At 33.0% G+C, this 17,779-nt stretch overlaps 1 protein-coding gene across 1 annotated transcript in view; it reads left to right on the top strand.

Annotated features, from left to right (window-relative positions):
• The window catches only part of LOC135125432 (chondroitin sulfate N-acetylgalactosaminyltransferase 1), a 173,690-nt gene that overhangs the window by 80,422 nt on the left and 75,489 nt on the right, over positions 1–17,779 (top strand). The window contains exons 3-4 of the mRNA XM_064051053.1: positions 6,159–6,221; positions 12,426–12,610. Coding sequence (XP_063907123.1) covers positions 6,187–6,221; positions 12,426–12,610 — 220 coding nt within the window. The 5' untranslated portion in view covers positions 6,159–6,186. The remainder of the gene's footprint in view (positions 1–6,158; positions 6,222–12,425; positions 12,611–17,779) is intronic.

Here is a 17,779-nt window from a genome sequence, read left to right as displayed (position 1 = left end):
ATTTAGATTTTTCAATCTTTAGCATCATTAGATTCTTTAGAATTTTTGGAATTCTTGGAATCTTCGGAATACTTGGAATTCTTAGAATCCTTCGAATTTTTGAAATCTTAGAAATCCTGCTAATCCTTGGAATACTTGGAATTCTTGGAATCTAATCTTTAACCTTTTCGAATTCTCCGATTCCATAGATTTCCCAGAATCTTCGTAATATTTAAACTCCTTTAAATCTTTTCATTCTTCTGACTGTTACGAATTCTTTGAATTCTTAGAATGCTTTGCATCCTCTTAATAATTTCAATGCTTTGAATTCTTAGAACCCCTAGAATATTTAGAATCTTTACAATATTTAAAATTTTTGGAATCTATAGAATCCTTTGAATCCTTTGGATTCTTTGAATCTTGAATTTTTAAAATCCTTACGATCCTTTACAAACTTTCGAATCTCTGGAATCTTTGGAGTTTTTGGAATCATCAAAATACATAGAACCCTTGGAATCCTCGGAATCCTTTGAATTTTTGGAATCCTCAGACTCCTCAGAATACCTAGAATTTTCATAATCTTTAGAATCCTTTGCTTGCTTTGAATTATTTGATTCTTTTTAATCGTCTGAATTTTTAGAATCCTTAAATTTATTAGGATCTTTGGAGTCCTTAGAATCTTGGAACCTTCGAATTCTTCAGATATTTGGAATATTTGTATTCCTCGAAATTTAGTCCTTGGAATCCTTCCAATCCTTAAAATCCTCTGAATCCTTCGAATAATTTGACCCGTTGGGAGACTTCACAGTCCTTAGATTCTTTAGAATCTCTCAAATCTTTGGAATCCTTGGAATCCTTCAAAAAATTCGAATTCTTAGAATATTTCGAATCCATTGTATCATTGGATTTATTAGAATTTTTGTGATCCTTGTAATATTTGGAATCCTTGCAATTCATTGAATCGCTGAAGTCCTTAGAATTCTTGTATTTCTTGCAATGTAATCCTTGGAATCCTTGGAGTTCTTCGATGCTTCAAATCTTCATAATATTTAGAATCCTTTGACTTTCAATTCCCCAAATATTTGTAAACAATGGAATCTCTGCAGTCCTTGGAATCTCCAGAATCTTTCGAATCCTTGGAATCCATGGAATGTTTAGAATCGTCAGAAATCTCAGAACTTTCAGAAACTTCATAATGCTTAGAATTTCTTGAATCCTTTGAATATATTGAATCCTTAAAATCTTCAGAATCCATAGATTTTTAGAATCTTTGAAATCTTTGGAATCTTTGAAATCCCAAAAATCTTCGCAATCCTTGAGATCTTCGGAATCCTTCAAATCCTTCAAAACCTTCGAATCGTTCGAATCCTATGAATCCACTGAATCTTTAGAATTCTTGGATTCTCTGGAATTTTTGGAATCCTTGCAATTCACTGAATCGCTCAAATCCTTAGAAATCTTGTGTTTCTTGGAATCTAATCCTTGCAATCCTTGGAGTTCTTCGAATTTTTCAATTCCTTAAAATCCTCAGAATCTTCATAATATTTAGAATCGTTAGAATCTTTGGATTCTTTAGAACCTTTAGTATCTTTAGAATCATTGGAAACTTTGCAATCCTTGGAATATCCGGAATCCTTGGAATTCTTGATATTTTCACAATCCTTCGAATCCTTAGAATCCATGGAATGTTTAGAATCGTCAGAAACCTCAGAACCTCCAGAACCTTCATAATCTTTAAAATTTTTTTAATCCTTTGAATAAATTGAGTTAAATTCCTAAATCTGATTGGACATTTATTTTTTAAAGATTCAGTCGATTTCCAATTTCACGAATTTTTGAAATTTTAATTTTTCGGTTTTCCCATTTTTATATTGGAATTTTTCGTTTGTTTTATTTTTTGAATTTTTCAGTTATTCAATGTTCTTATTTTATAATTTTTCTTTTTTTTAATATGAAATTTATCAATTTTTCAGTTTCTCGATCTGCAATTTTTAGGTTTTTGAAATCTTTCGTTTTGCAAAAATTTTAGATTTTTCGTTTGTTCAATTTTTCTAATTAATAACCATAATTTAAAAAAAAATCACTTTTTCAAATTTACGGTTTTGGAATTTTTCCATATTTCAATGATTGAATTTTAACTTTTTCATTTATTCGATTTTTCATTTTTTTTTTTTTGATATGGCATTTACCAAAATCAGTCTTATCTCGCTCTCAGCTTACGCTCGGGAAGTAAAAATGGAAAAATTCAAAATTCGAAAGATTAACAATTGAGCAACTTAAAAATCGAAAAAACGGAATATTGCAAAATCAAAAAATTGACAAAGAAATTGGAGAATCGAATAACTGAGAAATCCAAAAATTACAAAATTGAAAAATTTTAAAAATGGAAAATTCAGCAATTGAAATGAAAAAACGATTAATTAGGTATTATATAAAACTGAGAAAGTGAAAATAAAAAAATCGGGAATATTTGTATTCCTCGAAATTTAGTCCTTGAAATCCTTCCAATCCTTAAAATCCTCGGATCTTTATAGCCTTTAGAATCTTTTGAATGCTGTATGACCTCTCCGATCCTTCGAATAATTTGACCCGTTGGAAGACTTCACAGTCCTTAGATTCTTTAGAATCTCTCCAATCTTTGGAATCCTTGGAATCCTTCAAAAAATTCGAATTCTTAGAATACTTCGAATCCATTATATATATCATTGGATTTACTAGAATCTCTGTAATCCTTGTAATATTTGGAATCCTTGCAATCCATTGAATCGCTGAAGTCCTTAGAATTCTTGTATTTCTTGCAATGTAATCCTTGGAATCCTTGGAGTTCTTCGATTCTTCAAATCTTCATAATATTTAGAATCCTTTGACTTTCAATTCCCCAAATATTTGTAAACAATGGAATCTCTGCAATCCTTGGAACCTCCAGAATCTTTCGAATTCTTGAAATTTTCACAATCTTGCAAATACTTGGAATCCATGGAATGTTTAGAATCGTCAGAAATCTCAGAACTTTCAGAATTTGCATAATGCTTAGAATTTCTTGAATCCTTTGAATATATTGAATCCTTAAAATCTTCAGAATCCATAGATTTTTAGGATCTTTGAAATCTTTGGAATCTTTGAAATCCCAAAAATCTTCGCAATCCTTAGAATCCTTCGAATTCTTACAACAATGGTAATCTTAATGATCTATAGAATCCTTTGAATTCTTGGAACCCTGGTAATCTTCGGAATCCTTGAGATCTTCGGAATCCTTCAAATCCTTCGAATCGTTCGAATCCTGTGAATCCACTGAATCTTTAGAATTCTTGGATTCTTTGGAATTTTTGGAATCCTTGCAATTCACTGAATCGCTCAAATCCTTAGAAATCTTGTGTTTCTTCAATTCCTTAAAATCCTCAGAATCTTCATAATATTTAGAATCGTTAGAATCTTTAGAATCTTTGGACTCTTTAGAACCTTTAGTATCTTTGGTATCATTGGAAACTTTGCAACCCTTGGAATCCATGGAATGTTTAGAATCGTCAGAAACCTCAGAACCTCCAGAACTTTTATAATCTTTAAAATTTTTTGAATCCTTTGAATAAATTGAGTTAAATTCCTAAATCTGATTGTACATTTATTTTTTAAGGACTCAGTCGATTTCCAATTTCACGAGTTTTTAATGAAATTTTAATTTTTCACTTTTTCGGTTTTCCAATTTTTCATATCGGAATTTTTCGTTTCGGCTTTTTACTTTTTTTTATTTTTTCAATTTTTCAGTTATTCAATGTTCTTATTTTATAATTTTTCTTTTTTTCAATATGAAATTTATCTTTTTTTGATTTTTCAATTTCTCGATCTGCAATTTTTGACTGGCAATTTTTCTAATTAATCAGCATAATTTAAAAAAATCACTTTTTCAGTTTTACGGTTTTGGAATTTTTCCATTTTTCAATGACTGGATTTTAACTTTTTCATTTATTCGATTTTTCTTTTTTTTTTGGGTATGGCATTTACCAAAATCAGTCTTATCTGAGCAAGTACTTCGCTTACGCTCGGGAAGTAAAAATGGAAAAAATCAAAATTCGAAAGATTAAAAATTGACGAACTTAAAAATCGAAAAAAGGGAATATTGCAAAATCGAAAAGTTGACAATTAAAGAAATTGGAGAATCGAATAACTGAGAAATCCAAAAATTGCAAAATTGAAAAATTTTAAAAATGGAAAATTCAGCAATTGAAATGAAAAAACGAATAATTATTATATAAAACTGAGAAAGTGAAAATAAAAAAATCGGGAAAAAGAAATTGAGAGAAAATTAAAGTTCAAATAACGAGAAATTGGAAACTGAAACATTGAAAAATGGAAAAATTATTGCATTCAAATTTTTTAGATTTGCTTAAACAGGTGAAAAAAATTAAAAAAGAAAGAAAATACACTGCACCAATCCAAAATTGTGTAAAAAAAAATTAACTCGAAAATGATTAAAAATATGTTTCATTGTACTTTATAGGTGTGAGGGAAGTTCTGTTGAAACAACTTTCGACCAATTTTTCTATAAAATTGAAATAATCTTTACTAACGTAAATTTTGGAGACGAGATCATCTACACAATATTCCTAATACACTTATAACATTTATTTTATTATGTATCTAATAAATATCCGGACAGATGGCAGACAGACAGACGGACAGACAGACAGACGGACGTCCAAGTAGTAAAAATTAACCGCTTGAAGTAAAACATGCAATAAACCGACTGAAGCAGCTTGATGTGAATAAAGCGAAGAAGAGAAAATGAACGTTGCCTCATAAAGTGAGCCAGAATTAGTATATGACAGGTGGATTAATGAACTAATTAATTAGATTAATTATTAGTAGTCCTCTTATAGTATCGCTTCGTATTAATCTAAGTACGCCCTTGCCGCCCATCCTTCCCGCCGACCAACTTACCGCCCCCGAATTTAAGATTCAATTTCATTAGCGCCTTATAAAGTCTCATTTTAATATTTCGAGGATTTGGAAGTGAGGCAAATCCAGGTACGCTCTAGACGCCCGAAACTTTTAATTTAATCCATATTGGAATTTAAAAACGAAAGCGAGTCCCCCGCGTCGCCCCACCCCACCCCCCGCCATTTGCATTTTCCTAATTACCAACTTTTAGCAACAATAACCCTACAACAAATCTTAGCGATTTTTGGCCCTCGCCGTTATTAAACAAAGCTGGCGACGAGCGCCCTTTGTGCGCAATTAACTATTAGTGATGCAGCGGAGCGAGATAAGGGTCCGGGTTGAGACAGTGTCACTTGTCTTGGTTTTGTGCAGGCCTGCCAACACACAAGCCTGAAGGAGACGTCACTGTCATATCTCGCATTCCAGACGTCGCCTCTGACTAGTGGAGCTTGAAATGCGACCTTTTCGAATTCAACTAACCACATTAAAGTTGAGTACGGGGCTGTAATGATGTTTCATATTGGTGGGAGACGTGAGGGGAAAGTCGGAGAAGACGTTGGGGGATTTTAAAGGCGCAGCAGGTGGGATACGAAAGTGCAGCCAGGATTTGCGAATTATTTAGTGGTTTGAATGTGAAACGAAAGTCAGAGGGTGAGTTGCGGCCTTATCAATAATTATCTCGCCATCAAACAATAAACCAAACTCGTGCACTCCAAAATGGCCAAAATTATTAATGCTTCCCAAAACTCCAGTTTCAATTTTGAATGAAATCGATAGCCGCCTCCGGCTGTGTGTGTTTAGCATCATCAACAACCCTACTAACCGAAGAACATCGTTATACGGAAAAATCAACAAAACAATTCATTTAAATTTGTTTGGTCAGAGCAAATCTTCGGAATGGGAATCGCGGATTTTTTGCGATTTTTCGAATGCGAGCTAAATTAAAAATAAATCGGGCTTATTGACGGACGACTGGCACTTTGCGATTTGTTTTGGTTAAATGCTCATTTCGCGGGTAAATATTGGCGTGGCGATGAAACATCTGATGTGTGCTTATTAGTATGGTGACTGCGATCGCAACAGTCCCATTAATCAATGGTCCTGCACCTGCTAAATCCCACCGGTCGGGCTCCTGTCGGGTCGCCGCATCCACTTTCTGCTGCATTATTCATCAAGCGCAGGACTGCAGGAAAACACAGCCAAGATTAACATAAGCGTCTGTTTTATGCAATGGGTTGTTGCAGGAGAGCCACCCTTGGGTCCAGACCACTTATGACAGATGAGCTTATCACCGGGACTCCGAACAGGTGCGTGCTTAAATACCCTTCGTTCCCGATATTCCCTGTATAAGGCGATCCTTTATCGGGCGCTACCTTTCCCCGAATCCGCTAAATTGATACATCCGATCGAGTTATAGACATATTCGAATATCCCTCCCAAATTACATTTACTCGGGTAATCTTGACGCGTCAAATTAGAAATTCTACCCTAATCCTGGTTTTTCTCGAACCCTCAGGATTCTCCATAAATAGCCAAGTGCGACGAGCGCGACGTCTGATATTATGTAAAACCGCACAGATGCAATTAACCTAACAAGAGTTCGTTATTATGTGAGGCAGACAGAATAATCCTTTCTTTGTGCCGTACATTCGCGTTTATTCAATAATAAGGCTCGCCGGAGGCGACTTGACGAACTTTGCCACAGAGAACGCTCCAGAAGTACAATGTGTTAACTCCCGAAATTATTTCGCACGAGTAATTACACTCTCGCGACGTCGCCCGAATTACGCACGATCGAAAATTTTTCTCTTCAAAAATTACGACCAATACGTGCACCGCAATTTTTACCAAAATAAATAGAGTGCCTTGGTGTATTGTGTCGTTTTTAAGGGTGTGGACACGAAATGACAGCTTCAGTATCAAAATAATTTCGACTTCCAGAAGCTCTTCTAGAATCGCCAATGGAAATATGTCAATTTTTACGGTTTTCCAAAAAAATTTGATTTCAAACCGAACAATTCCAAAATCTTGTACCAAGGTTTCAACACACTAGGTATATTTTTGAAATCAGTGCATCGAAATCTATATCCCTGAATTTTTTGGGAATTTTTCGGCAATTTTTCCAAAAATAAAATTTTTCAATACCACCCTTTTTTGAAAATTTCGACCCATTTTGGACCATTTCAACCAAAGACATTTTCTTGAAGATTTTAACTTCCAGAAGCTACTTTCCAGAATCACCAAGTGAAATATGGCGATTTTTACGATTTTCCAAAAAAATTGGTTTTCCAACCGAATAATTTCCAAATCTTGCACCGGGCCTTATATACGCTATATTTTTGGAATCGAAAAATTTTCGGAAACAAAATTCGCCATTGGAAATATGTCAATTTTTACGATCTTTAAACACGCTATATTTTTGGAATCAGCTCCTCGAAATCTGCCTGAATTTTTTGGGAATTTTGATTTTTCCAGAACGAATAAAATGGCAAATTTTATTGGTTCGAAAATATACCTACCATTTTTCCAGAATCACTAAAATGATCTTTGGCACATTTTGGGGTATTTTAAAAATTTGATATTGAAACAGGATATTTTGAAAAGCTTAGTCTTCTTATCGTTTTTCGAGAATCTCCAAAATAAATGAAATAAGGCAAATTTTAGGCAATTTTGAAAATTTAAATTTGAAACAAAATATTTGGAAAATCTTGGTATGGGACCATAGTGCTTTTGAGAATTAGAAGTAGCTTCCATTTTTTTTTCTAAAATTCCTACCATTTTTTTAGAATCTCAAAAATGATATGAGTCAATTATAGGAGGCAATTTTTGGAATATTAAAAAAATTGAATTTGTAACACAATATTTTGAAAATTTTAGCCCGAGACTATAGAATCTTCGGAAATTACCAACAGATTCTTTTGTGACTTCGACTTCTACAATTTTTTTTTTGGTGTTTTTTAATCTTTGAAAATTCCTACCATCTTCACAAAATCTCCTATAAAAAACTAAGAGAAAAAAGACGAAAATGAAAAACGCAATTAAAAGACATCAAAAATACGAGTTAAATGTTAACTTCATTTTTTAGTAATGCATATTCATTAACGATTCGTCCGGATTATCATAATTAATCACTGAAATGAAGCCAGGGTGGGTGGGCGGGGCTAATTATGTCCTATGAAGTGGGAGTAGATACTAATAGAATCTAGGATGTAAAAAAATTAAATCGTAAATCTTTTGTTATACTATTTGCTTGTGGAACTGTAAAAATTGCTATATTTCACTGGACATTTTTGGAAGAACGACAGAAATTTGCGAAGAAATGAAGCCGAAAATGATTTCTAGATGTCGAAATCTACAAGAAAATGTCTAGTTAATCTTCGAAAATTTTTGAAAAATGGTCGAATATGTCAAAAGTGTGAAACTCAATCATATCTTATAAAATCTTAGCTCCGCCCACCCACCTTTACTTTTTGGAAGATGTCATTTGCCAAAAACAGTCTTGTCTTATCAAATATTACAAAATCTTGCACGGGCGCTTTAAACACGCTATATTTTTGGAATTAGTGCACTAAATTTATATCCCTGAATTTTTGGAAAATTTTCAGCAAGTTTTTCAAAAACAAAACTTCTCATTATGAAAATTTCGGCCCATTTTGGACCTTTTACCAAATTCAACCAATGACATTTTGCTGAAGATTTCGACCCCCAGAAGCTACTTTCGGGCCCATTTCATCGATAACTCCTACCTTTCTTCCAGAATCGCCAATGGAAATACGTCAATTTTTACGATTTTCCAAAAAAATTAGATTTCAAACCTAATAATTTCAAAATCTTGCACTGGGGCTTTAAGCACGCTATAGTTTGGAATCAGAACCTTGAAATCTATATCCCCGAATTTTTTAGGAATTTTGTGGCAACTTTTTCAAAAACAAAATTTCTTAATATGAAAATGAAAATGAAAATGATGAAAATCTCGACCTATCTTTGATCATTTTTTTGAAATTCAACCAAATACATTTTCTTGAAGATTTCAACCTCCAGAAGCTACTTTCGGGCCCATTTCTTGGATAACTCCTACCATTTTTCCAGAATTGCTAATGAAAATATGGCAATGTTTACGATTTTCCAAAAAAATTGGTTATCTAACAGAATAATTACAAAATCTTGCACTGGGGCCTTAAACACGCTATATTTTTGCAATCAGTACATCCAAATCTGTCCCTTAATTTTTTGAAAAATTTTAGGCACCCTTTTCAAAAACAAAATTTCTCAATAGTATTTGATAAAATAAGACTGTTTTTGGCAAATGACATATTTTCCAAGAAAATAAGGGCGGGTGGGCGGGGCTAATACTTGATAAGATAAGACTGTTTTTGGCAAATGACATATTTTCCAAGAAAAAAAGGGCGGGTGGGCGGGGCTATCATTTTATATGATATGACTGATTCTGAAACTTTTGACATTTTCGACCATTTTTCAACCATTTTTGCAATTGAGCTAGACAACATCCATAATTCATTTTCGGCTTCGTTTTTCGAAAATTTCCCCTGTTTTTCCATTTTCGCCAAGTGAAATATGGCAATTTTTCCAATTTTTTAAAAATTTCACTTAAGTCATGTGAAGTGCACGAAATAAGAAATAAATTTTGCAGGAAATAGTATAACAAAAAAGTTAAGTACTTTATTTTACTAGATTCTATTACTTTCCACTCCCACTCTCACTCCACAGAAGAATATAATTAAGCCCGCCCACCCACCCTGCCTCCATTTCAGTGATTAATTTTATCCGGTCTGAATGAAATGAATGATCTTATACTGAACAGAAATAAACCTAGTGTTTAGAATGACAAGACTAGGCGTGGGTGGGATTAGTATCTGCTAAGGTAGAACAGATTTTGGCAAATGACATACTCTCCAAGAAAATAGAGGGCGGGTGGGCGGGGCTAGTACTTGATAAGATAAGACTGTCTTTGGCAAATAACATATCTTCCAAGAAAAAAAGGGCGGGTGGGCGGGGCTATCATTTTATATGATATGACTGATTTTGACACTTTTGACATTCTCGATTATTTTTCAACCATTTTCGCAATTGAGCTAGACAACATCCAGAATTCAGTTTCGGCTTCGTTTTTCGAAAATTTCCCCTGTTTTTCCATTTTTGCCAAGTGAAATATGGGAATTTTGACATTTTTTTAAGAATTTCACTTAAGTATTGTGAAGTGCACGAAATAAGAAATAAATTTTGTAGGAAATAGTTTAACAAAAAAGTTAAGTACTTTATTTTACTAGATTCTATTACTTTCCACTCCCACTCCCACTCCACAGAAGAATATAATTAACCCCGCCCACCCACCCTGCCTCCATTTCAGTGATTAATTTTATCCGGTCTGAATGAAATGAATGATCTTATACTGAACAGAAATAAAATTAGTCGTTAGAATGAGAAGAGCAGGTGGGCGGAGTTAGCTAAGGAAAAACTGTTTTTGGCAAATAACATATCTTCTAAAAAAATAAGGGGCGGATGGGCGGGGCTAGCACTTCCTGAAAAAGATTGATGTTGGAGAATGAGATACTTTCTAGGAAAATAGAGAAAGTTTCGGCCCAATTTTCGACCATTTTGAAATTCAACCAAGGACATTTTCCTAAAAGAAGAAGCCAGAAGCTACTTTCGGGCCCATTTCTTCGATAACTCCTCCCCTTTTTCCAAAATCGCCAATGGCAATTCATAGCATTTTCCAAAATATAATATTTCAAAATTAATAAATCCAAAATCTTGCACCCGGGCCTTAAATATGCTATTTTTTTTGGGAATCAGAGCGTCTAAATCTATGTCCGGGAATTTTTCGGCAAAATATTAGGTCTGCTTTGCTAAATAACAAAATCCGGACGAATTCGTTAATAAATATGCATTACCAAAAAATGAAGTTAACATTTAACTCGTATTTTTTGATGTCTTTTAATTGCGTTTTTCATTTTCGTCTATTCTATCTTATTTTATTATGGGAGATTTTGTGAAGATGGTAGGAATTTTCGAAGATTAAAAAACACCAAAAAAAATTGTGGAAGTCGAAGTCACAAAAGAATCTGTTGATAATTTCGGAAGATGCTATAGTCTGGGACCAAAATTTTCAAAATATTCTGTTTCAAATTCAATTTTTTTAATATTCCGGGAATTGCCTTATTTAATTGCCTTATATCATTTTTGAGATTCTAAAAAAATGGTAGGAATTTTAGAAAAAAGAAAGGAAGCTAAATCTAATTCTCAAAAGCACTATGGTTCCATACCAAGATTTTCCAAATATTTTGTTTCAAATTTAAATTTTCAAAATTGCCTAAAATTTGCCTTATTTCATTCATTTTGGAGATTCTCGAAAAACGATAAGAATTTTCGAAGAAACACTCAAAAAAAATTCTCTACATCGAAATCAACAAAAGAATCTCTACTGGTAATTTCCGAAAGTGACCAAGCTTTTCAAAATATCCTGTTTCAATATCAAATTTTTAAAATACCCCAAAATGTGCCTAAGATCATTTTAGTGATTCTGGAAAAATGGTAGGTATATTTTCGAACCAATAAAATTTGCCATTTTATTCGTTCTGGAAAAATCGAATTTTCGAAGAACTAATACCCAAACAAATTTTTGGAAATCGAAATCACCAAAAGAAAACGGTATAATACGTCACCGCACTCTAAAAATAATATCTGGATTTGTGTACAAACCGTCAAACCAAACGTCGCGCCGCCCCCGACTTCGCTTTGACAGGTCCGGGTGCATCCATCGACCCGCGTCGCCATATTGCGGATTAATTTACATCAAGGAGGCTTAGCAGGTGCTCCTCGAGGATTAGCGCAGTGTCATGGGTTTCGGGCCGTGTTGTGGTTGCCGGCAATTTACAAGAAATGGCCTTAATAATCTTCATAATCCGGACACGTTCCTGCGAACATCCTTGCCATCACGTGTTTCGGGGGCGGGCAAATCGCCTTCCCGCGCCCCGAAACTGCATCCAGTCGTCGATTTCGCCGCGTTGGCGGCAATTAACAATTCTTCGCATGGAAATGCGCCATTCCATCACGCTCCTTTCACGTACCGAACGAAATTCGGCCGCGTTGACGTTTCAATATTTTCGTCTCCCTGAATATTTATTTGACATTTTTTGTTGTGCCGTCAAAGGCGAAGTAAATTTCCGGATCTGCGAGATCTTTGGACCCACAATCGTTGCTTTATTTCCCCGAGGACATGGAAAATATCAATTTCGGCGGCGGCGTCGCACTCTCGACATTTTTACTTTATTGCCGAAGCCGTTTGGGTACGAATTGTTAGTTTGTTCGAGATTACTTTATTACGATCGCTTATAGCGCGGGGGCGGCGGAACGCACCTGGCCGATAGGCGGCGGAACGTCGCTGTTAATTGTCGATAAAAATGGGCAGGCGAAACTTGGAAATTAAGCTTGCCGAGTTTTGCTTTCCCCGGAGCGTCCCTAAATTTTATTAGTTTCGTTTTCGTCTCCAGGAAGCGCCGTGCAGCACGCACCGAGATGATGCGACTTCTGGGCATGCGGCTGGTGACGCGCCTGCTGCTCCTTGTTTGCTCGCTCAGCCTGATCAGCTTGTTATTTCTGAGCCGGTGCGGACTCAGTGGATTAGATACTTCCGCCGTGATGGAGGAGACGGAGTCGCAGCCGGGAGTTGTCTCAGGTGAGTGCTGTAGGGGACGGGCGGAGCGAGGAAGTGGGGGACGAATCGAAAAATGCTCCGAAAACTCTCACGGGCACAAATTTAAAAAAATTGGTCTAAAGAGTTTAGACAGTACTTCCCTCGCTGTCGGAAACTTGACGACTGCATGCCTATTGTGTTTTTTTTCTCATTACATTTTTGTAGTGGGAATTTAAAAAAAAATTGCGATGACGTCATCAACATTTTTGCAAGGACACGTATATCAGTTGGGATAGATGTAGTGTAATACTAAGAATAAAATTATTATATTCTCAAATTTTCGGGAAAATGAATTGGGTCGTTTTGAATATTGATTTGTAATAATCAATAAAATAACGAAACAATTTACTCACGTATACCTACGTATCAGAGGCAACTGAAAATCGTGTATGTATAAACATTCTTAATTTAAGATGACAGGCGTAACAGCATACGTGAGAGTCAAACAGAGAAACTGTAAACAAAACGACCATCGGTTTTATCGCTTCGATTTCCGCTTATTATATAAAACATTGGGTTTTATTTTAATTCTTGACGGTGAAATTCACAATTGGTTGATTATAAACATGTCTATTTCACATTCGCGGAATCAAGTGAACCCATAAAACAAATGCAGGTCTGTAATGTTAAAGTCGATGTAAATAAGCGTGCTACCCTTATGTTTCAACCGAGTTTTTCCTTTAACAAATTTTGTGTCTACCAAATTGGGTTGGTTGGGGTGTAATACTAATAATAAGTGTTGCCTTTAATTTAATCAATAAAATAAATTGACTTCATTAATTTTTTTGAACCACCTCTTAAGAAAATCTAAAAAATATGAATGGAATGATAAATCACAAGTACAAACTCATCATATTTTTTGCATTTTAGATAGGATTTATTCAGCAAAATTTAAGGGTGACGTCATCAATTTTTTTAGGAGGGATGAACAAATACATTTTGAACAAAAGTTTACCATGCTTATAATAACTTTAAAATATTCCCAAGATTTCAAAGCATTCGGTTTTCTAATTCCTGATTAAATCGATAAAATAAATTCACGCCTTCATTAATTTTTTTGAGTCACCCTGCATATGCAAATCCAAAAATATGAATGGAATGATAAATCACAAGTACAGACTCATCATATTTTGTACATTGTAGATACGATTTATTCGGCAAACTTTTGAGCTGACGTCATCAGTTTTTTGTAGAAGATAACCAAATATATTTTGACTAAAAATTTATTATGCTCTTTATAACCTTAAAACATCTGCAAGATTTCAAAGCATTCGGTTTTGTAGTTCCTGATTAAATCAATAAAATAAATTTACGCATTCATTAATTTTTTTGAGTCACCCTGTATATGCAAATCGAAAAAATTTGAATGGAATGATAAATCACAAGAAGAGACTCACCATATTTTGTACATTTTAGATAGGATTTTTTCAGCAAAATTTTGTGGTGACATCATAAATTTTTTAGGGGGGACGACCAAATACGTTTTGATCAAAAATTTACCATGCTTATGATAATTTTAAAATGTCTTCAAGATTTCGAAGCATTCGGTTTTGTAGTTCCTGAGTAAATCAGTAAAATAAATTTACGCTTTCATTTATTTTCTTGAATCACCCTGTATATGCAAATCCAAAAAATATGAATGGAGTGATAGATCACAAGTACAGACTGATCATATTTTGTACAATTTAGATATGATTTATTCGGCAAATTTTCGAGCTGACGTCATCAAGTTTTTGGAGGGGATAAGCAAATATATTTTGACTAAACATTTATTATGCCCTTTATAACCTTAAAACATCTGCAAGATGTCAGAGCATTCCGTTTTGTAGTTCCTGATTAAATCAATAAAATATATTTACGCATTCATTAATTTTTTTGAGTCACCCTGTATATGCAAATCCAAAAAATATGAATGGAGTGATAAATCACAAGTACAGACTCATCATATTTTTACAGTTTGGATAGGATTTATTCGGCAAACTTTCGAGCTGACGTCATCAATTTTTTGGAGGGGATAAGCAAATATATTTTGACTAAACATTTATTATGCTCTTTATAACCTTAAAACATCTGCAAGATTTCAAAGCATTCGGTTTTGTAGTTTCTGAGTAAATCAGTAAAATAAATTTACGCATTCATTAATTTTTTTGAGTCACCCTGTATATGCAAATCCAAAAAATATGAATGGAGTGATAGATCACAAGTACAGACTCATCATATTTTGTACATTTTAGATATGATTTATTCCACAAACTTTTGAGCTGACGTCATCAAGTTTTTGGAGGGGATAAGCAAATATTTTTTGACTAAAGATTTATGATGCTCTTTATAGCCTTAAAACATCTGCAACATTTCAAAGCATTCTGGTTAGCAGATTAAAAATTAAATTTCAAAATGTTGTTTTATAATTTTGATTTTTTTTCCAAAAATCTGGACGTTTCGGGTGAAAAGTCGATTCAGAGTTGTAAACTACATGTGTAGGACTATGTTATTTTATACAATTGAAAACCCATTTACTATGTACAATTTTGAAGTGACGTCATCGCATTAGTGGTGGGGATGATTAGACAAATTTTGGTTAGCGTTTTACCATCTACATGATATTCTTAATATAAGTACAAAATTTCACAACAATCGGTCGAGTACTTTCGGAGATTATGTGTCTAATAAAAATCCGGGACGGCAGACAGATGGACAGGCAGACGGAAATGGGAGACCTATTTCTTCGTATTCTAGGGGTCATGAAAGATCGAAAAAACGTAAAAGTAGAGAGTCGGCCGACGGACTCGATTACAATACTTCCTTTGCTTACGCTCGGGAAGTAAAAATCCACTCCAACAATCCTGCTTCTTTGAATAACTATAAAATCTGATTTTGCAAAATAGTACTTTTTCTGCCGGAGCGGAAGCAAGGAAGTGTAGTGATCGACTTCCTACTTTCATGTTTTCTCGACGTTTCATTACCACAAGAATACGAAAAAAGTGGTTTCCCTTTCCAACTGTCTGTCTGTCTGTCTGTCTGTCTGTCTGTCTTGAATCTTTGTTGAGTTTTTACCCTAGGCATCCAGATTTTTGTAAAAAAATCAAAAGTGTATAACAATATTTTGCAATTTATCTTTGGAACTGCAGAGCCGAATGCTCTGAAATCTTGTAAACGTTTTAAAGTTATCGTATTCGTGGTAAATCGTTAATAAACATTTTTTTGTTTATCCCCTCCTAAAAATTGATGACAATATCAAAATTTTGCCTAATGAATCCTCTCTGAAATATGCAAAATATTAAGACTCAATGTTCTCATAGTTTTTAGTATAGAGTGACTCAAAAAAATTAATGAAACAGGCAAATTCATTATTTTATTAATTAAAATAATGAACGACTCACTCCATTTTAATTTTTTAGACCTTTTGATTTTAAATGTTTAAATTTTTCCATTTTTTTGTGTCTATTTTCAACTTTCACTTTTTTGATTTTTTAATTCTGTGATATTTTTGGGCTTTTTTCCATTTAAGTTTTTTCCATATTCGTCGATTTTTGAGTTCCTCGGATTTTCAATTTCTCGTTCCTTCAATTTAGTTTTCAATTTAAAATTTTTCAGTTTTCGTTTTTCATTTTATCATGTTTCGACTTGCAATTATTCGTTTTTTTTTAATTATCTGATTTTACAGGTTTTTGATTTTCTAAATCGTAGTATATTTTCTTTTTTTTTTTAATTTTTCGATTTCTGAGAATATTTTTATTTTTTGTTTAATTTTTCGATTTTTCAGTTTATAGATACCTTTGTCCTTCGGTTTTTTTTCAATTCTTCGATTTTTGAATTCATATTTTTCGACCTTTCGTTTTTACAATCAGGTTTTCATTGTTAAATTTTTCAATTTATTAAATTCTACAATTTGGCAATTTTTCGATTTTTTAGTTTCTCAATTTTTCAGTGACTATATCTTTCAATTTTACGTTACTACAATTTTTCGTTTTACAATTTTTCAATTTTGCAATTTTTGGACTTACAAGTTTTCAATTTTTCTTTAATTATTCGATTTTACAGTTTTTTGATTTTTAATTCTTAGATATTTCCGTTTTTTTTCGATTTCTGAGTTGTTTCTGTTTTGAATTCTTTGATTTTTCAACTTTTAATTATTTTGGTTTTTCGTTTTTCATTGTTGGATTTTTGAGTTTCTCGATTTTTCAGTTTTTCACTCGTTCAATTTGGTTCTCCATTTAAAATGTTTCAGTTTTCGTTTTCCATTTTTCCATGTTTCGGTTTCGTAATTTTTCGTTTAATTAAAAAAAAATCGATTTTTCAATTTCTCTTTTCCCAATTTTTCGATTTTTCAGTTATCAATTTTTTGATTTTATAATTTTGCAATTTTTGAACTTTTTAAATTGCCGATATTTGAATTTCTCTATTTTTCAAATCTTTCGTTTCTTCAATAAACTTTTCAGTGTTAAATTTTTCGACTTTTCAATTTCTAAATCTTTCAGTTTTTCGTTTTTCCAATTTTCAGATTTGTAATTTTTCGGTTTTACAATTTGAAATTTTTGAATATTTCCATTTTTTGGTTCCTTAATTTTTCGACTTTCACTTTTTTGATTTGTTAACTCTGTGATATTTTAGCGATTTTTTTTTTCGATTTGATTTTTTTTCTGTTTCGAAATCTTCGATTTTTCAGTTTCTACTTATCTTACTTTTTCGTCTTCCAGTGTTCAATTTTTAAGTTTCTAGATTTTCAATTTTTCGTTTCTCAAATTTTTCGGTTTTACAATTTGAATTTTTTTAATTTTTCCATTTTTTGGTTCCTCAATTTTTCGATTTTCACTTTTTTGATTTGTTAATTCTGTGATATTTTAGAGATTTTTTTTTCGATTTGAGTTTTTTTTCTATTTCGAAATCTTCGATTTTTCAGTTTCTACTTATCATAGTTTTTCGTCTTCCAGTGTTCAATTTTTAGGTTTCTAGAATTTCAATTTTTCCTTTTTTTTAGTTCCATTCCATTCGTCTATTTTTAATTTTTAAATATTCTTCGTTTTCAAAATTTTTCGATTTTTTGAATTCCACAATTAGGCAATTTTTCGATTTTTCGTTTCTCCAATTATTCGAATTGCAATTTTTCTATGTTGCCTTTTTTATTAATTTTAATTTTTCAGTTTCTAGTTA

The sequence above is a fragment of the Zophobas morio genome, unplaced genomic scaffold, assembly GCF_036711695.1.
Source record: "Zophobas morio isolate AGI-343-1 ecotype UQ-CSIRO unplaced genomic scaffold, CSIRO_AGI_Zmor_V1 ptg000008l, whole genome shotgun sequence".
Lineage (NCBI taxonomy): Eukaryota > Metazoa > Arthropoda > Insecta > Coleoptera > Tenebrionidae > Zophobas > Zophobas morio.
This window is presented reverse-complemented; position numbering and strand designations above follow the sequence as displayed.